This window comes from Cebidichthys violaceus, unplaced genomic scaffold, assembly GCF_023349555.1.
Source record: "Cebidichthys violaceus isolate CVI_PGR_0920_01 unplaced genomic scaffold, fCebVio1.0.p SCAF_12, whole genome shotgun sequence".
Taxonomy (NCBI): domain Eukaryota; kingdom Metazoa; phylum Chordata; class Actinopteri; order Perciformes; family Stichaeidae; genus Cebidichthys; species Cebidichthys violaceus.
In genome coordinates this window covers 16,142,937-16,157,414 of record NW_027176285.1, presented here as the reverse complement: position 1 = coordinate 16,157,414, position 14,478 = coordinate 16,142,937, and the positions used below count along the sequence as shown (strand labels likewise).

The 14,478-nt window shown below is 44.7% G+C and overlaps 1 protein-coding gene across 1 annotated transcript in view; it reads left to right on the top strand.

Moving 5' to 3' along the window:
* The first annotated feature begins 9,390 nt into the window (after positions 1 to 9,390).
* The window catches only part of itga1 (integrin, alpha 1), a 38,237-nt gene continuing 33,149 nt past the window's right edge, over positions 9,391 to 14,478 (top strand). Inside the window, exon 1 of the mRNA XM_068706746.1 lies at positions 9,391 to 9,742. Within this exon, the coding sequence (XP_068562847.1) occupies positions 9,697 to 9,742 (46 nt within the window). The 5' untranslated portion in view covers positions 9,391 to 9,696. The remainder of the gene's footprint in view (positions 9,743 to 14,478) is intronic.

Sequence of the window (14,478 nt, the reverse complement as noted above, 5' to 3'; positions counted from 1 at the left end):
AAGTCAGTGTGCGGATGTAAAACGGTATGGAAATGTTTGATACCTGCCTGATCAGACTAAACCATTAAATACATGTTGGTAGATTCCAATTAACTGTTTGTAAAAAGCTACGAATCTATCAGTTGTAACACCCCGTCTTTCTTAAATGCAAATATGGGACTAGACACAAATCTTTCTTGACATATCAGCCAATCATCTGCTACCCCACTGACACTATTAATAAACCTTTGGGTCCCCGTGAAGCCTACCAGAGATGTATGGTTTCAAATGCTCCAAACAAAACATCTGTAGTTCTCACTTTGTACGTTTTGTCTCACTGATCCTTCAGTTCTGGTCCTGACAAGAGGCCTAAATCACTCCCCAGAGCCTTGAAGGAGGCCACACTCAGGCCCATATTGGAGCCATTTCCTGTCTCTGGAGTGGGCAGAGGGTTGACCCACAGTGCCCCCTCCATATAAATGCGCACTCACACACACACACACACACACACACACACACACACACACACACACACACACACACACACACTCTTTTAAGACACAGAGAGAACTAGGGGAGTCACTTACCATTGCACTGCAGTAAGTGAATTACTGAATTTCTCAATTGGACGCTATACGCCGCATCTCACTGAGGAATAATGGCTGAGAAAACACAATTATTTTTAATAGCTTGTGATATTCAAAAGGCCCCAGTGAATACAAGAAGGCTGAGAAAAAGCAGAATCACAATTTTGGGATCACATTGTATGTAGAGAGCTCAGAAATGAAGATCAGTTTTCTCGCTGCTTGTTATAATAATAATAATAATAATAAGAAGAAGAAGAAACAAGATAGGAAAAGAGGCCGAACTGTATGGAAGTAATTGGAGAATATTAAAGGTCACATCTGCAAGTTTCTCTTTTGTGAACTGGTGTGAAACAGAAGCTCAGTGCAATTCATAGTGCGCTTCCAAGGACATGCTGGCTTAGAGGCCAGGTGGGCCAAATACGTCAGTGTGCGATACACACACTTACAGACAGACAGACACACACACACACACACACACACACACACACACACACACACACACACACACACACACACACACACTGCAGTAAGAACAGTCAGAACACTAAACAAGAAAGAGAGTGAAAGACAAAGAATGATGAGCTGAAAGAAAGCAGAGAAATAACGTCTGTGTCAACATCTGCTCCGACAATGACGGGAAGCGCTTTGCCTTCGCCCCATTCACAGTGACATGAATAATAAACATAACAATGAGGCAACACGTCTACAGCTTAGAATGCAATCGACCTACGAGCAAATTTTGACTTTACAGCGGAGGCTTGAATGCATGTATTGAAAGCCTCGTATCTAGTGCTCAGATCAGTCAATGGACTGAAGGCTCTTATCATGTGCGTTGGGCTGAATGAAGTCATTGTCTCAGGATCAGCCAGATACAGAAATCGTGACCCTTTGAAAGACCAATTTCAATGTTCTGGAGTAATCGTGTTTGACATTTATGTTTACTTGCAACAAGCTTTATGGAGCTTAATAGTGAGTTTCGGCTCATTTTCTTAGCGTGCCGCTCTCAGCGTCAACTGTGAAAAAGCCACTTTACACATACATAGTTAACGGCTGAAGAGACAGATATTTCCCTGAGCAGTTGGTAGAGACCAAAAGCAGAGCTAAAAGAGAGGGAATATTAGGATTACATTCATCGGCTGGACGCAACTCGCAACGAATGAGGTTGTATTGTGCAGTCCATGGTGTTGTCACAGGGTGTTGTCACCGTTTCCAGGTTTGCATTGTTCAGGATAACTGGTCATAACCAGACCAAGTAAGGCTGTGGCTGCAAAAACACAGGGATTCATTTGAATTTCATTTGAAAAAGGAAGGATGAGTAAGAAAACGTACGTGGCAGTAATGACTGTGTGCGTGTTCTGAGGGTTAGAGCGCCACATAGGACCCTTTATTTTGTGTTGTACAAAGTCGTCATTATCTTTTCAACCCAAAAAATGAAAATGCTCGTTTTCTCTTTAGTCACCAGATTTGTGTGATCCTCCCTTTCCTCTGTTCTCCCTGGTAGATTTCTGCAGGAAGTCTTCAACAATGGGACCCCTCCAGAGGATCTGAAACCCAGCTGTAAGAAACACACACACACACACACACACACACACACACACACACACACACACACACACACGTAGTGCAGACACACGTGTGACCTCGTTCATATTTGCACATGTACACACATCTACAGAATGCAGAGGGAAAGTCAACTATTGCTGTGAACATGAAGTAGGACCTTCCATCGTTGGTGCGACAGAGCCACTGAGCTGACAGGAGCCCAACAGTATTCAGTGAGGAGACTTCTGATTAGAGACCACAGCTGATGGAGCAGCAGCACCGCTGACCTCATGCGCTGAACATTCGGTTTATTTGCTCAGCAGAAGTGATGGAGGAGTCGAGACACCCCTGCTACGGTTTAGGCAAAACAACCAGTGGTGGAAACTAAACACTCAATTACTCAAATACTGTACTTTGAGATTTCATATGAGGGCTTCCACTTTCTGCTTCTACCATTTCAGAGTGAAATATTGCACCTTTCCTTTCAACAGACACTTTTGCTTTTGATACTTTTAAGTTCAGTTTTCTTGACAATACAATCTAGAATGCAGAACTTTGACTTTTACACAGTTGTATTGCTACATTTAATGAAGTCTTTCCTCACTGAAAACGACGTAAAAGTGCCTCCAGTGCCTCAAGTACCCTGGTTCACTGCCGACTCAGCCAGTACAAGCTAATAATCCGGACCAGATGACTTCTTGTGCTGTTCGCTAGTTGTGGTCAGAGGCCAATCGATGTTCGACCCCCCACACAACCCCCCCCCTGTGATTTGTGGGTGAGAAAGTCAAGTCAAAGTGAACACGATGAGGAGGCACGGAGACCTCATGATCTTCATCATCGTCATCTGGTTACTCAAGGGGAGATAGGGCACAAGAAGAGGTCAAACGCACATGAGCAGACATGTACATGATAGTCCCACAGAGGAGCACTTACCTGAGGAGACTCGACCTCCTGAGGGCCTGACCCGGACCTCCTCAGCCCTTGAATTCATACGCACCACGGGAGACCCGTCAAAGTCGACCGAAACTAAATCTGTCAAAAATTAACCAACTCGCAGTTATGACACAGGTATTCGCCCCTCGGCCTCTATTTTAATCATTAAACTGTCACTTTTGCAGGATGTTTTACTCAAGACAGTAACAGAATCTCCTGTTCGCCGCTCTTTACCGCTGCATGTGGCGCAGTGTTCCTGGGGTGGGTGTGTTTACGAATATTTCTCTGACAGTGTTCAGCTTTACCAACTGTGACAGCCGACCGGTAAACAAATCTCCTCCCTGCTATTTGAATCAGACGGACCGACTGAGCCGGCAGAAACAGACGTGTAATAAAAGTCAGGAGCGTACCGTATACAATTTAGACAGTGACTATAATATTACACTGAAACCAGGTGTGGGAAAATACCACGAGCTCACCGTTGACAATCAAAAAGCATCGCATGTTACCGTATGATATTGTGTGTAATAGAGCATTTTACATGTACTGTATAATTCTGCTGCCTTCAGGTGGAATCAGAGTCAACGGATCACTACCAGGAGCTGTGTGATCAGGTAAATATGATCAGTTTGGTCTGGAAGCTGCTGAAGGACAAAAGGAAACATAGTTTTAAAACCATGCCTACATGACCAGATGTACATATCAAGAGCTGTTGGTCGCTCCAATATAAGACTGACTTCACTGCCTCGGTTCTGTGTCGAAGTATAACTTAAAGTTCAGCTAATATGAGGCTTCAGCGGTGAACTCGCTTCATCACTCTGAAACTAGAGATCTTCTCATCACCGTCTCTGTATACGTCTGTGAGTCTTGCTGCCAGTTCACAAGGTACCAACTGCACTGTTTTTACAGCATCTATTGCTATTAAAGTAGCTCGATCCGTCATTAAATGGACTAGGAAAAGCACAGGTGTTACTAATAACTTTAACGGTGGCACCAGGACCCTGAAGCTCAAGCAGCTAATTGGAGTTCAGCCATCGTTAATTGAATGATTGTCACCTGTGCTTTTCCTACTTTGACGCGTCAAAATGTCCTGGAAAAGGATTTTGCATCTTCTGTGGCTTCTGTGTAACTTCCTGCTCAATATTTGTAAAAACACAGTGAGTGAGTGACACACATGCACAACTCTTTCTGGTGCTTAATTGTGAACATGACTTTAGGAATCAACCTTGCCATGACCACCCCCCCCACGTCTCCTCCCGTGTCTACTATGTTGTCATGTCAGATGTCACGCCAAGAAATTACTGGCCAGAACACGATATTCCCCAATCACAATGGCCATGCGATATGCCAAGAATGTGAAGCCACATGCCGGAAACAACTGCACGTATGTGTGTGTGTGTGTGTGTGTGTGTGTGTGTGTGTGTGTGTGTGTGTGTGCACATGTGCACATGCCTGTTGACATACATGTGCGCATTTCTGTCCAACAGGAGGAAAGAAGAGAAAAGTCATTACAGCAGTTTAAAGTTTGCAGACTGTAACATTTTGCATCAGAGTTTTGGCTCTCCTCACTCTTTAAACAATCCACTCCACTGAGCGAAGCCCCCACCAAACTTCCTGTATAATAACACCAGGGTCTGGGGACAAGCTTTGACAAGAAAACCCCCCCCCCATTCCTGTCATTGTTAGGCAGTCATACTCACACATAGCGATACCCAGAAACAGAAGGGCCTCCGACGTTTGACTCTACTCCCACAACAATGCTGCGTAGTGTTGTCAAAGGACAAATGGATGTGCGTATTTTATTCAAAGCAACGGCTGTCAAGTGCTTGGAGTGCTGTTTGTGGGGGCGTGGCCGTTCAGTGACAACCTTGAGAACCTCTCGTTGCTCGTTGACTCCAGGGAAGTGAAGAAGAGTTCTAGTTATTGTTAACATAGTTCAGTTTGGACTAAAGCGGTGAACCAACCAACCAACATTGCAGCTAGTATGACGAAATATGTCTGATACAAGCAGTCGTACATCTCAAGTCCTCTGCTTTAATTCATCACACGTCAAATCAAAAATGTATTTTCAAAGGCAGGGATGCATGTGAAAATAAAAGGTTGTCATGCATGAAGAAGGATTCACCACTGTAGTTGTGCGTCCGTGGGAGACAGAGAGCCAGTGGCCCGGCTGTAACCGACACTCTGACTCGGTGTTGACGGAGTCAAAGGGTCGGGACCCTGATGCCGGCCCTCTGCAGGGTGAAGTGAAGCTCCGGGTCCTGTCAGCAACACAGATAGTAGGGCAGGACGGAGGAGACTGAAGAGGTCTCTAATTGCTGTCAACATGTGTCAGATTGTGTTTTTTTGGCTGACCAGGGGGGGCGACTGGAGAGTGACTTTGAAGATAGTGACTCACATGCTTCCATGAAGGCATCAGAGTCTGATTTGGGTTTCAAGATTGACCACCTCAAACCTGCTTTTTCAGCATTTCTTTGCCCTACATGTTTTGTGTAAAGACAATTTCTATCAACGCCAAATCTTTATAGTTTGCGATGTGTTGATGTTGTGGTCAAAGCGCCCTGCTGGTCTGAGACAAGACGACGTCTGATATCGAGGAAATGAAGCCCAGATCCACATATCTCTGTGGTTTCCATCTGCTTTTTATTATGACGTATTTCCTGTTTGTTGGACAGCTGTCCGAACATTTGTTTATCAAAGAAATAAAATAAATAAAAGAGAGAATGGTGAAGTGAACGAGAAGGAGTTAAGACCATGGGGGGGGGGTTGAACTGGAAGATATTTCCATTCGCTGTCGTCGGTCTGGTTAATGTTCAAGTTCAAAACATAGTCGAATGCTGTTCTCATCAAAGAGGAATCAGTGAGGATGGACCTGCTTTCCTTCACACTGAACTGACAGTTCTGTCTCTTTTTCCCCCTGAAGTTCATCCTCAGTGGTATAGCTAAGCCACCGTGACATCAACAACACAAAGTCTGGCTCTTGAAGGTGTGAGGCGGTTCTCTAAAGGGCCACAGGTCCGTTTGCTTTTCATGTAAAGCCTGTGGAAACAGTTGTTCTGCGGCTCTGGAGGAGCTTTTGCCAAGTCCGTGAAAACAGCGCCTGAGGTTGATATCGAGGTTATCTCAGCTCGAGCTTGGAAAGTACAAATTCATAACAGAAAACCTGTGTTCCAAACGTGTCTCGTGAAGTATAACAAACACGGGCATTAACAGACAGGAAGGGACTATTATTGGTTGTGTAGGAAATATGGGATCCGGGGTTTTTGAAGCCTGATGTTTTGGACTAAAGGTGAGAACGACTCGCCTTCCGCCGCCTAGATTTTACCCTTTTTTATTTTTTTACAGCTGCATTAATAGATTTTCTGGTCACTCGGAGGCTGTAAACAAATCACCTTTTAGTTCTGTTGTGGCAAACAGCTGCCTACATACACGCACAGCAGCATCATCAGACCCATTGTTAATGTAATAATATTGATAAGTGCAGCTTTAATCTTTATTTCTAACCCTAACCCTTTCATTCGCAGGAGTGCCCCTTATTGGTTCATTTGTGCCAACAGATATTAGTTAAATATTGTCTCACGTTTCCAGGTATCGGATGACGATTCACTGCAATAACAGAGAATACCAAACATAGTATATGTTTACTGTGAGCTGTCGTCTGAGCACTATCCTCTTGTGTACATTACAGATTCCTCAGACGCTCGCTGTAAATAGCTTTCTCTGGGGGGGGGGGGTAGTCGCTGTCGGGCAAGGAGGGTCTCCTGCTCGGCTTTTAGCATGACCCAGCGATGGACTCGGTCTGCAGATTAACATTGTCTGTCAGACTGTATGAACCAGGCTAATTTCCTTCACTTAAAGGGCTTTACTGAGCCTGGGACGCACAGTTCGTCTTCATTACCATGGTGCCTTACACCACAAAATGCAGCTCAGAAACGCTACAATGGTTGGAGGATATTAATGCTTTGAGAGCTCAAAGAAAGTCTTGAATTAAATGAAGATGTCTTTGATTCATTAGGGACCCTGAGAGCCTCGTATCTGGTGCGCTCCTCATGCTCTCTTCCTGTCTGCATGCATACAGACAGTTAAAGGGGTGGAGAGAAGAAAAGCACATTAGAATAGACCTCCACGGTTAATAGGACTATAGTATGTCAGGGCGAGAAGGCAGGAAGAGAAGGAAACTGTGTAAAGGTCAAAGAGCCCCGTTTCTGCGCTCTCTATACATTGTTAGGAGGAGAAAACAAACCTTGTGAGTGGGCCGAGGTGTGTGGGAGGATGAGGAAAGGGGGAGATGGGTGGGGAAGTCATATTGAGGAAATACATGGCAACTAATTAGTCTTCCTGCGTCTCGGTCCGATATCTGCGGGGCTGAAGACAGGAAGGACTCCTGAGATCCTGTCTGATACACATGCGTGTCTTTGAGTACTTTCAAAGTGTGCATAGCTGTAAAGAGGAAGCCTACAACAGGATATTCTGTGTGGAGAGTTCATGCCAGCTGACCAAATGATCTTTGTGTTTGTAATCCTTTGTGTGTGTGTGTGACATTCTTAATATGTACACACAGACATGGAGAAGGATGACTTTGGTGCTCATGCGGGTTTGTGTCGGTGCATTTCATGGAACCAACATGTGAAGGTAAAGAGCAGCAAAAAAGCAGCCAATGACACGAGACATTATCACAGCAATCGCTGACGTTGTAGTTTCTGTATGGTGGAGGCCAGGTAATTATTCATGGATTAAAAAGGGGGAAATCTGAATACTGCTCTATGCTTCCACAATGATCTTTTTATTCACATTTCGTGAGACTGCCAAGCATTGTTTCAGCAACATATGATAACTTTTAAGTGACATCAAGCGGAGTAATCAACATACAGAGCGACAAACCCGGTGGACTGCTGTTGGTTTCCTGTTTCCGACTGACTGCAAAGTAGTTTTTCTTTTTAAAAGCATAACTACCGTTGTCTCATTAGCATTTATGTATTATTGAAACCACGGCGCAGAAGGTCCCCTTGTCATTTTAATGCGCACTATGATCTTTCCTTAAACGTAATCGGATAACGCTATGCATTGTTGAAGAGGACGCCAAGCAGCACTGACTTACATTATATCCACACATATCTCAAAATGATGGCGAATCGCAACGGGTGACCTCACTGAAACGCGTGAGGCAACCATGCGTGTGTGTTCAGATAACGAGGAAGTTGTCGTCGGTCACACGGTGACAACCACTGAGGTGCAAAACATCGGTGATCAACACTCACACAACAGAAGAGAAAAGAGAAACGTAACCATAATGTAGAAGAGTGTGATACCAGCGTTTCTTCTGTCATCAGAGGATTTCTATGTTCTACTTGTGAATGATTTCCAGATGATTATAATATAATAATAATAATAATATATCTTCACAGCTCTATTACAGGATGATGGAAAGCACGGTGAAAACCCTGCTCAGGGTCTGGTTTTAAAGTGAACCTCCTCGCTCTAAGTAGGTGAGATACGGTTACCCAATAGGATAACATTGCGCTTGCTTGTCGTCGGGGAGATCTCACCTCCCCTGAACACACTGTGTGCACCACCCTTCCTTTAATAATCCTGTGATAATCTCACTGGGATTTGTGCATCCTCTCCAGCTGGACTTGGCCCCACTCGTCAGACTAGTGAGACACGCTTTGAGTTATGTGTTTCAACTGACAGATGAAAAGCATCCTTCAGGTGCTACTAACACAGCTTGAACTTTTTTCTTTTTGATACAGTATAGTGGCCCCAACTTTCAACACAAACCCACAGCTGGTAAATGAGAGTGGGCCCTTGGGAAATGATATGGAGGGTGGAGTGCCAAAGGGGCACAAGAGCAACTTTATTACTGTTATGGGAGAGCAAAACCAACAATGTTGGAAATGTGCTCTAAAGTTCTTTGACTTTGTTCCCATGTGCAGGTTTTCACTTGAGTTTGACTCTCATTTACTTTGAAATGTTATAATTACAACTATGTGTTTATGATCGGAGAATAAAAATCCTTTTCACACATTAAATCCCTCATAAATTAACATTCTCTCACAGCCACATGCAGTTATAATGGGACTTTAATGCTACTATAATAAATCTATACATATCTAGATTTTACGAGATACTCAAGTGAATGACGAGCTGTCACAGCCTGGATTCTCTATGTGAGCATGATGATTGTTTAACGCCTGTCAGCCTGTCTTCTGGTCTCCAGACGTCCCCGCGCTGCTGTTACTAGACTGGTAAGATTTTCCCATGGTCTGGCAGACCAAGCCCCCGCAAACGTAGCTTATAAGGTTGAGTGCACGAGTGAACTCCTTGCAAACGCTCCCAGCAGCCTTCCTCCTCCTCCTCCTCCTCCTCCTCCTCCTCCTCGTTCTTCCTCCTCCCTGTTTCTGTCCGTCCCGCTCTGCTCAGCAGAGGCGACGCGCAATGGAACAGAGCTCACCCCGAGTGGCGGAGTCAGTCTGAAACGGGACTTCAGACAGTTCAACTGTGGATGCTGCAGCACAGGACATGCCGCGTGTTTCTCTTGTCAGCCACTGAGCGAGTTGACGTCTCCGGGGATCTCCTGTTCATCTGACCACCGGGCGTGAGAGGCAGAAAAGTCCGTGGAATAAGTGAAGCTGCGGGACATCTCTAGTGCGCCGGGATGCTCGGGATGAGTCATTTCACTTTGACAACAGCGGCAGTCGTTGGTGAGTAATAACTGGGCGCATTTGCGCCGATCGTCCGATGAAATAATGAGTGACGGATTTCGCGCATTTCTACCGCGCCGAGGTCTCCAGCGCATCTTTTGCGCACATGCCAGAGAGCAGCTTGGATCATGCAGTCTGCATAATTGACGACCGGGCGGCTAAAAGCATCCATTAGGTGTGTCACTCCCGTTGACTGCGCGCCCATTAAGAAAGGTGGTGGCACCACAGTGTCTTCGTAAACTGCCCCTAAATACTTTCCGTCCGGAGTGCCCAGATGTTATTTATATGCTGACTGAGGGGAACCGCAGAGCACTTAATTGTTTCTACGTGCAACAGAAGCATGGCATTGCCTCATATAATCGAGACATTGCAGTCAGTCTAGGGCTGTAATTGAATGTTGCGCATGCCAGTGTTTACAGCCACCAGTGTCCGGAGTTACAGGGGAAATAGAAGTTGCGTTGTTGCCATGTAGTTTTGTTATGTTTCTGCAGAAACTGAGTAATTTGCAAAGCATGAGTCATGTTGCGTCTTAGGATCTGTATGCAGGAGGTTTTTTCTTATATTTCTTTACAGCTCATCAGTGATAATTAGATTTACATGTTTAGAAGGTGAAAAGTGAAATGAATATTGTCTTAATGAAGGCTTTAAGGGGCAGCAGGGCTCTAATGGGATATCTGTGTCGGTGATGCTATGTGCTCTCAGGTTCAGCTCCAGAGCAGCAGAAGTGAATTAACTTCTAGGTCATGTACCAAGTGGTTCAAACATGATGATGGAAAGTCCCGGCAAAGTTGAGCCACCTCTCTGATTTTGGGAGGAAGGAAGAAAAAAAAAAAGAAAGAGCAAAGTAAACAGTGCAAGTCTCTCTTCAATTCTCAGAGTCCTGCGCTCACATGGGACGCCGGCTTGTGATGTTCATTACAGAATTGAGTTAGAGATGGGGATGGAGATAAATATGTGTGTTTGTGGAGAGGGATCGGCAGAAGCTCACATATGTAAATCACTACCATCACATCTAGACAGTCAGGCGTACTTACTATGGGCTGTCTCCTCCCGGTCTAGTCGTGTAGTCGGATGAGCTGTTGAGTGTGAACCTCAATCTGGTTACACAGAGGTAGAAGCTGTCTGGTTGGAGATCCCGTGTTGTGCTATCGGAGCTGCCTCTGCCTGCCTCAGAGGCCCACATGTGGTTATTGTAGTGGCAGCGTTTAATCTGGATAAATTCCTTACGGAGATGGGGCTACAGGTGGTTTGAGTTTGGTCCCGCAGAGGAGGAGAGAGGGGCATCTGGCTTCAATCAGTGTGTGTGTCCGACCGGAGTGACCGAGCTTACGAAGGACGTGAACAGCATGAACACCTACGCTCAAGACTGACGATTATTATGCTTTGTCGATGAATCTTTTGTTTTGTTTTTATTACCTGTTTAATCGTCGTTTAGTCATTAAAGTGTGGAAAAATGCCCGTCACAGCTCCCCAGAGCCCGGCATCATGTCGGATTAAAAAAGAAGAGACATCATCTTGGGCTCTGATGGGCTTTTCTGTCATGCTTTAGCCAACACATTATACAATGTTCAGTTCATGGTGCTACAAAACAGGAAAAAGCTAGAAAGTCCTCACATGTGATAAGGTGGAACTATAGGAAACGTTTGATTTCTTTGTAGATGAATCTGCGGATTATTTACTAGATCAATCAATGATTCTAAGAAATGTCAGTATATATTGAAATAACTGCCCGTCATATTTAACTATGAAGTTACTTGTTTTACCCGATATAAAGTCCAAAACCCAAAGATGTTCAGTTTACTGAGATAAGACTGAAAAATGACTTAAATAATGAATCAATTCTCAACATATTTAATTTCCCTCGTTGTCTCTGTTGTGCTTGTGAGAGATACCAGCTCACAGGACATTTTACAGTTCATATTCTTTAGAAGCTGCCTGTTCAGCTAGAATATAGACGACTTGTTCCCCTTACTTAGGAATGTTCTTAACTTCTTTATAACTATGTCTGCTACAAAGACGGAGGGAAGGGGCGGAGGGTTCCTCCAACACAAACTGATTTAGATCCTCAACATTCCTCCGAGCACTCCTGTGGATTCTCACGTCTCAGAATCAATTTGTCTGTTCTCTACATTTTCAGGAGCTCGAGGGATGCTGCTGTAGACGACCGGAGACGCTTAGTTCATTGAAAGCCGTACGGTCGGATACGCCTTCAGACATTAAAGCTCTGAATTGAGTTCACGAGCCCCGAGTAGTGTAGCCGGCCGTCTCCTTCAGTATCGATGCGTCTCCTCCTCCTCTACTATCGCTGCTATCAGCTCGCTCCCTCGGCGGCAGCAATCAGCGCTAATTTGACATAAACAGTGTGCTGGCAGTGGCAGACACATTCACTGGAATGGTATGTGATGAAGCTCGGATTGTGACGCTGGTTGAATCTGCATCTTTAAGCGTCCTCATAATTTCAAACAGTTCGGTGTGACTACTACTCTGAATCCACTGAACACTTCAAAGGTGTGAAGGAGTATTGTCTCGACTTCCGTTGGCTGTCTGTCGCCATATAGCGTCTCCTCTTCAACCAAAAGACTTGACTCTCACTCACGTGAAGTTGGGCTGCAACATCTCAACAACTGCTGGATGACGTTCATGTTCCACAGAGGGTGAATCCTACTGACTTTGCTGATCCCCTAACTTCTTTATTAGCATCATCATCAGGTCACAATTTCAATTATGACCACAATGCTTTCAAAGCTAACATTCCTATCAGACGCAGCTCATAGCGTCTGTTAGTGTGCTAAACGTGCTAATCTAAGAATAAATAATCTGAACACGGTGAACATCTGCTAAGATCAGTAAGTAAGGTACGAAGACGTAGGAATAAAGTCATGTTATCTCCAGATGAGGAACACAATCACGTTTTCTGTCCGAGGAGAAAGAAATACTTTCAGAGTTTAATAAAACTAGAAAACGAAACGTCACAAAACTCCACCTCTGCTGAGATCTGGTTTGGATTTTCTCATACATGTTTTGCCTTTCAGTTCATGGTTAGCGCTGCACCTGATGTGGTAGAGGGGCAGGTTTTCACACTTCTTACACACAAGGATGCGTGCAAACTAACACTTATCTCATGCATTTGGAGTGTGACAATCAGGGGCCGTGATAAAAGGCCTGTAGGTCACAGAGCTGAAGCACAGAGGGCACACTGATCTCTGGCTGTCTGGTGTCAAACAACAAAATAGACTAGAAGTACAGTCACATGTGACACTTCCTGAGAGGAAGAAAACAGGAAGAATGTTCCTTCTCGAGGCTTCTGAGAGCTGAGGCTTCAAAGAAATCAAGTTAAGGCAAGACATGTGATGACAGAAACGCAAAGACAGTTTCTCATTTAGCGTCCGTTACGTGGATCGTGACGGTGAAACTCCAAAATGTGTGCTGATGTTCTGAGGTAAAAGATGTGCTTCAAAGTCAACAGTCTCCTCGCTAAGCTTATGTGTAATTATTAGAGTGATTTGTACATGATTGCCAGAGAATGTGTGTATTTTCAGGGAAATTTCGAATGCTTAACATTTACCATTTGGCATCACATGGAGCCCATGCAGATGAACACAAGCTCGTGCCTCTTGGGTGCATGCCGAGGTGACTGCTGTCACAGTGTAGCCAGTCTGACAGGAAGCTGTGGATAAACACAAAACAGAAGAGCATATATCTCCTTCTCGAGCCGCGATGCTCAAAGGACGGCTCAGAGATTCGCCCTCGAGCCTGTGAAACCACAGAGGACACCCACATGACTTGGTTTCGTACTCATGCTGCCTCAACCCTCTACAGATGTGCAACTGCTGTCTCTGCAGCATGTGGCAACAATGCTGAAACAAGCATTTGCAAAGTGAATGATGCCCCGGTTGAATTTCAACCGCTAAGCCAACAGATGCCCCCGTTTTTACAGACCGATCTTTTCTGCATCACTTAAATTAGTTGGACTTAGTTGGTAAAGTAGAAATGTAGGTTTACATTATTCTACCTACAAAACCAGTTCAATCTGGGATAACTCAACCCAGTAAAGACTAACATTTCTTAAAAAAAGGACTCATTGGGAGTCTTGAAACATCTGCATTTAAAGGAGCAGTGTGTAGGATTTAGTGGCCTCTAGTGGCGAGGTTACAGACTGCAACCGACTGAATACCCCTCCGCTCGCCCCTCCCTCTTCCCAGCGTGCCTGAGAGCTACGGTGGCCTTCGGGTAATTTGTCCATTCTGGGCTACAGTAGAAACACGGGGGACCCTGTGAAGAGGACCTGCTCCCTTTGTAGATGTGAAGGACTCATGCTGAGGTAGCAAAAACTCTTTTAGTTTCAGATGATTACAAACTAATGAAAACATAGTTATGAATATTATAGTCCATTTCTCACTCTGGCTCTTTAACTGACAAACTGTTTAATATAATTTGCAGCTCCTCTTGGTCGGTCGGTTAGTCCACCACATTGGTCCAGACTGAATTCCTCCAACAGACACTTTTCCTTTTTCTATTTTTTAAAGACACATTCATGGTTCCCAGAGGATGAATCCTGCTGATTTTGGTGATCCCCTGACTTTGCTTCTAGCGCCACCAACAGATTGTTTGTAGCTCAGCGTTATCTTGCAGTTTGGTGCAGACGCTCGAGGTCTTTGTGAACTTCAGTTTTTATCTCAACGCCACAATCAGGTCAAAATATTCACTTTGTCCTCGACTTTTGTTTCATTTATTAA